At 42.6% G+C, this 6000-nt stretch overlaps 1 protein-coding gene across 5 annotated transcripts in view; it reads right to left on the bottom strand.

Moving 5' to 3' along the window:
- Positions 1-849: 849 nt before the first annotated feature.
- LOC136627261 (zinc finger protein 260-like) overlaps positions 850-6000 on the bottom strand; it is a 70194-nt gene continuing 65043 nt past the window's right edge. For all 5 annotated transcript variants that reach the window (XM_066602212.1, XM_066602208.1, XM_066602209.1 and 2 more), the window contains one exon: positions 850-1923. In XM_066602212.1, the coding sequence (XP_066458309.1) occupies positions 917-1923 (1007 nt within the window). In that variant the 3' untranslated portion in view covers positions 850-916. The remainder of the gene's footprint in view (positions 1924-6000) is intronic.

Raw genomic sequence — 6000 nt, 5'->3', positions numbered from 1 at the left:
TGTGTTGGCTCCCCAGACCATCACACCAGCAGTGAGGGCAGGATTGAGGCAATCACCCCGAGGTCTCCAAACACGAACACGTCCGTCGTCAGTGCCCAAACTAAACCTGGATTTGTCACAAGAGACAACCTGTTTCCACTCTGTAGCATCTAGTTTCATTGTTTAATGCGCCCCCTCTCAGACTCAATTAATTGGATGCAGTTTCTTCAATTGTGTCAGAGGTGTCTAATGGTCAACAAGGTCTACAGAGGTGGAAAACGAGGTCCACTACACAAAAGGAGCCTCTGAGAGCATTTTATAGGCCAAGGGTGGATCACTTTTAGGGCCTCAGATGACAAGACCATTCAGCTAATCACACCACAACTCTAATGACTTGCATACCTGTTAAGATGTAACTGCATGCCCAGTTCTGCAGCAAAATGTCAACTCCTAGAGGCTGTATTGTATTTTTTTTTACAAAGAGTGTATGTCCAGCTGGAAGTGAAGGATCTGGATTCCAAATAGAAAGGTACATCATACAGTGAGCAGCAGCCTGAGATGACCATTGACCAGAATGGAAGGTCTATACACTTTTAAAACTAAGCATATTACAGTAATGGATGTATGGGTGAGTGGGCGTCAACAGAAGGGTGTAGTTTATAACTGGACAACCCCTTTAATATTATCCTATATAAGAATCCATTTCAAAAACAGAATCCTAATTATATAGTTTTGTTTTCTGCTGCACTACTTGTTAATATGAGCAAAAAAAAGGAAACCCGCTGCTTCTCTGTGAGAGTCCCTTAATGTTTAAGTAGATGGGGTTTGTGGATACAATTGTAATTGTTCACATTCTAGACATGAAAATACTTTTTTTGTGATTTCTTTATTTGTCATGCAATTAAAGGTGATATTTCGTTCAAACATTTTCCCATTCTCAACATGAATACGCCTTCTCTCCTGTGTGACTTCTCTCATGTCTAAGAAGAGTTGATTTCGCTGAAAAACATTTCCCACATTCTGAACATGAATACGGCTTCTCGCCTGTGTGTCTTCTCTTATGTATAATAAGACTTGTTTTCTGGATAAAACATTTCCCACATTCTACACATGAATACGGCTTCTCTCCTGTGTGTCTTCTCTCATGTCTAACAAGACTTGCTTTCACATTAAACCGCTTCCCACATTCTGAACATGAATACGGCTTCTCTTCTATGTGACTTTTCTCATGTGTAACAAGATGTGATTTTTCTGTAAAGCCTTTCCCACATCCTAAACATGAAAATGGCTTCTCCCCTGTGTGACTTCTCTCATGTCTAACAAGATGTGATTTCTTGATAAAACACTTACCACATTCTGAACATGAATATGGTTTCTCTCCTGTATGATTACTCTCATGTGTAACAAGACTTGATTTCTGTGTAAAACATTTCCCACATTCTGAACATGAAAACGGCTTCTCTCCTGTGTGTATTATTTGATGTTTTATAAGAGTTGATTTTAGAGTAAAACATTTCCCACATTCTGGACATGAATACGGCTTCTCTCCTGTGTGAATTCTCTCATGTCTAACAAGATGCGATTTCGTGATAAAGCACTTCCAACATTCTGAACATGAATACGGCTTCTCCCCGGTGTGAATTTTCTGATGTAAAACAAGATTTGATTTATCTCTAAAACATTTCCCACATTCTGAACATGAATATGACTTTTTCCCTGCGTGACCTTTTTTATGTTGAGCAATTTGTCTGTGACTTTTATTCCCTCTGTCAGGCTGGGATGAATCAGAAGACAGGCACTGCCTAAGAGGATTAGAGGACAGATCTGTGCAATGAAAGGCAGAGAATTTATTTGGGATAATGACCTGCTCTTCATATATATCCTGTGAGATACCACCATCATTTGAAGATATCAGATGTCCCTCTCCGCTCCTGGCCCAGTCATCTGCCAAGAACAGAACAGATTTTTGTTTTTGAATAGAATAAACTTAATTATATTATATAGACGTTATAGAACACTTCTATATAAAGTATCCATACAAATTGTAAGTCAAGGAGCTCTACAGCAAAAATAGTTCGGTACCGGGTTAGCTGGAAAAATCTCATTAATGTTACTCTTGTATTAAAAAAAGTCAAGACAAAAGTATAATAGGGATGAGACCTGTGTTGATTAACCAGAAAAATTATATATGAAGATTTGAACTACTTTATGCCCCTTCATCAGGCTGGTCAGATTATAACGGAAGAAACATTTATAGACAACAGATCAGAGGCCATGCAATTTATATATTAAACAGGCAGGACGACAAATGGAAGGAAGAGGCCAGCATTTATAGAACGATGAGCTATAGCACTATGAACTGTGTGTAAGATGGGGGGAGGTGATGATTGAGGACGTCACTCGGTAGGCTAATGGGTATGAAGTGTCCATGATGGGAGACATATAGGCCAGGGCAATTTTGGAGCAAGGTGTTAAAATCTGGAAAGTCTCCATCAGTTTAAATTTACATATTTTTTTTTATCTGTCATTAAAAAAAAAAAAAAAGCCAGCAAACTTAGGAAATCTCCTTCCTTCTGGACTGAATCAATCTCCTTCTCCCTCTGGAAGCTTGTAATGTAGGGGGATGGTTTTTCTGGCTGGATGTTGGGTGTCCCACAAGGAAATAATTGTGTTTTATACACAACAGTTCCTTTGAATAGTCAGTAACTTCTCACACAACTTCTGCTCATCTAACAGCCTGTGTGTATCATCAGTCTTCTGATATACTTGTATTAAAAAGGTTGGCTTTACCACTGGAACTCCATTGGCTATAAAGGGGTCTCCCATCACCTTTGCAATCCGCTGCTGTTAGGCATTTGGATTCTCTAGTAACATAGACATGGACATGCTGATAGTTATTACATGCAACAGAGGGACGGGCATTCAGATGGATCAGCGCTACACGAGACAATAAAAAGTGAGGGAGAGGAATTCCCTGCCCAAACAGGATCACTTATCAAAGACCTGGAGAGAGCAACTGAGTGTGTGTGTCCTTCAGCACTCAGCTGATCAGGTGGACAGTGTACACTGCTGTACACTGAACACCAGGGGGTGCTGCACTATGTAAGTAAGAAAGGCCAACACTGGTCATTTTCAATTATCTACACGGTGAATATAGTAAGTGGTTGGATAACTCCTTTAACCCCCAAACAGTCACATGAAAATTCAAAAAGATCTTCCAAAAACATATTTTTATGTAGATTTCCAATGCAATATATTTGGTGCAGAACTCGGTGGCATTAAGTGCGTGTTAACTCCTTAGTGACGTAACTAATATTAGCCTTAGCAAACTGGAAACCATTTCTCCTTTTGTGTTCCAACTTTTTGATGTTTTGTCAGTTGATGTACGACATTTTGTATTTGGCAGTTTTTATAGGACACTATTTGGGCTCCTACTTCTCCGCTGCCAGAGCTGCACACAGCGCCGGTGGTTACAGACGTGGCAATATCAGTTATGTGTCGCTTAATTTTTTCCATATTTATAGCCTTGTGTAAGGGAGAACAATTTTTAACGTAAAAACATTTAGCTGTGACGGTCAAATGCTCATTTTTCATTCCTTTTCTGGGAAAAAAAAAGCCCCCCCCCCCTTCCTCTATGATCAAAAGGGATGAGAGCCTAAGGAAAAGTCACCCCTTTGGAGGACAGACAGGAGAATCACAGCTCGCTCTTTGCTGTCCCCTTTCTCTGCACACAGCTATCACGGACGTAAATTGAGCATTCCCGACCCCACTGCAAACGGCTGTAGCCGCGGTTCTATCGGAGCTACTGACGTGCTTTTGGATACTGGCTTGAAAATTACACCAAGAGTATGTCGGTAGCACCGAGTCCTGGAGCTCCAGCTCACCCAACGCTGGAATGTCCCTTCCCTGTAGGAGCTCGGTTTGTTGTAAGCCGTAGGGGTCAATGGGTCTCTTCCTCCCAGGTCCTGGTGAGCAGTGGTAATTCTCCATCCTCTCAGGAATCGCCCGTTATCGGGGTTTACGTCTCCATGAACATGAGGCAGCTTTCAAGGTGAAACATGAACTCTTTATTTAGGCATAATAAAAACCATCACTGCCCCCGAATGCGCCACGTGCCTCCTTAGAACATCTACAACCCAGCACCATTTAAAATTCAATGCATCCAAGCAGACGTTGAAAAGAGTGGTCACATGGGCATGAACGGTAACATAGTTCGTAAGGCTGAATGAAGACAGTCCATCTAGTCCAGCCTGTCTAGCCTCCTGTTTTGTTGATCCAGAGGAAGGCAAAAAACCCAAGAGCAGAAGCCAATTAGCCCTACTGGGGGAAAAATTCCTTCCCGACTCCCTAATGGCAATCAGACTGTTCCCTGGACCAACCCCTAATAGTTCCTACCTGCCTGTATACCCGGATTAACACTTAACCTAAGATTTATATCCTGTAATATCCTTCCCCTCTAGAAAGACATCCAAGTCTCCTTTTAAACTCCTCTATGGATCCTGCCATCACCACTTCCTCCGGTAGAGAGTTCCACAGTCTAACTGCTCATCAAGAGCAAAACTCATCGGTCTGACTCCAGCGACTTCTCACTTTGTATGAGCTTTAGGGATGAACACAAGTTCATATCAAACAGGATATACAAGCAGTAGACCAGTGAGGGGGAAGGTCCTTAGCCACGAGATGCTACAATGTATGGGAGGAAAGTGGTGAGATATCAGGTACAAGAGCTTGTGCGGTGTAATGGCCCAGGCGTCCTAAATAACAAGGGTAGTACACATAATGTAAGCCGGTCACCGACCAAAATGCCGTCTGTACGTAAGAGCATTCACATATATGGTCTGACAGGAATACTGTAGTCAGTTTGTAGACAGAAAGGGTAGAAACAGGACAAATAGGGGTCAGATTAAGGGGTGGGATTGGCCTTCTGAATGTCTTTTTTTTTTTTTTTTTTTTTAAGACGCTCTTAAAACTTATGGTTGTTGAGGATTAACCTGATTGTCAGAGATAGCGCACGCCAGAGGTCTGGGGCAGCTCAGGAAAAGTTTCAGAGGCACGAGTGGGAGGTTCAAACTCCAGCGGAACTTACTCTGAGGTCATTAGCAGAGTGGGAGCACAGGTAGGGTAGTAGACAGAAGAGGGAGGAGATACAGGGTGGTGCAGCAATATGAAGGGCTTTATGAATTAGAGTGACGAGTATAAATTGTCTAACTATATTGGACAGGCAGCGGATGCAGTGACTGGGACCGGGTGAGGGCATCGGTGAAGCAGTTAGACAAAAATATGAACCTGGCTGCTATGTTCAGGATGGAGAGGGGAAGATAAGTGAGGGAAAAGTAGAAAGTTGCAATTATGAAGCAGAGAGTGGATAAGGACGACCAAAGGTTTTAGCCGTTTCTACCGTAAGATAAGACAAGATTCTGGAGATGTTTTTGCGCTGCAGGTTACCTGAGCGAGGAAGTGAATGTAGGGAGCGATGCAAAGATCGGAGTCAAATACAACCCCCAAGATAGTGGGTGTGCTGCCGAGGAGTTCTGGTGGTACCGCAGACGGAGATGGAGAGATCAGGAGAAGTTAAAACAGTAAAAACACCAAGTTGGGTCTACGAAAGATTCAGTTTTAGATAGAAAGATGACAATGTGCGAGGGAGAGCGCTGGCAAACAGTCACCAGGGTTTTGTATCAGCAAAGGTGTTATTTCTTCTGAAGAAGTATATAATTATATGCCATCAGTCTAGGGATGGTACGGAAAGCAAAATGTGCTGATAGTTTGTCCAATAGGGGCTGTGTAGATGGAAAAAAGCAGGGCGCCTGAGACAAAACCCTGAGGAACCCCAACAGCAAGGGGAAGAAGGGAGGTAGACACTGAGAACAATACACTGAACGAGCAGACAAAGAGGTAGGAGGAGAACCAGGATAGCAGAGTCCTTCAGGCCTATTCAGTGCAGCAGAGTCAATCATAGAATGGTAGAGTTGGAAGGGACCTCCAGGGTCATCAGGTCCAACCCCCTGCTCAATGCAGGAT

This window comes from Eleutherodactylus coqui, chromosome 5 (genome assembly GCF_035609145.1).
Source record: "Eleutherodactylus coqui strain aEleCoq1 chromosome 5, aEleCoq1.hap1, whole genome shotgun sequence".
In the NCBI taxonomy this organism is placed as follows: Eukaryota; Metazoa; Chordata; class Amphibia; order Anura; family Eleutherodactylidae; genus Eleutherodactylus; species Eleutherodactylus coqui.
Note: the sequence above shows the minus strand (reverse complement) of the source record. Positions and strands in the feature narration are given on the sequence as shown.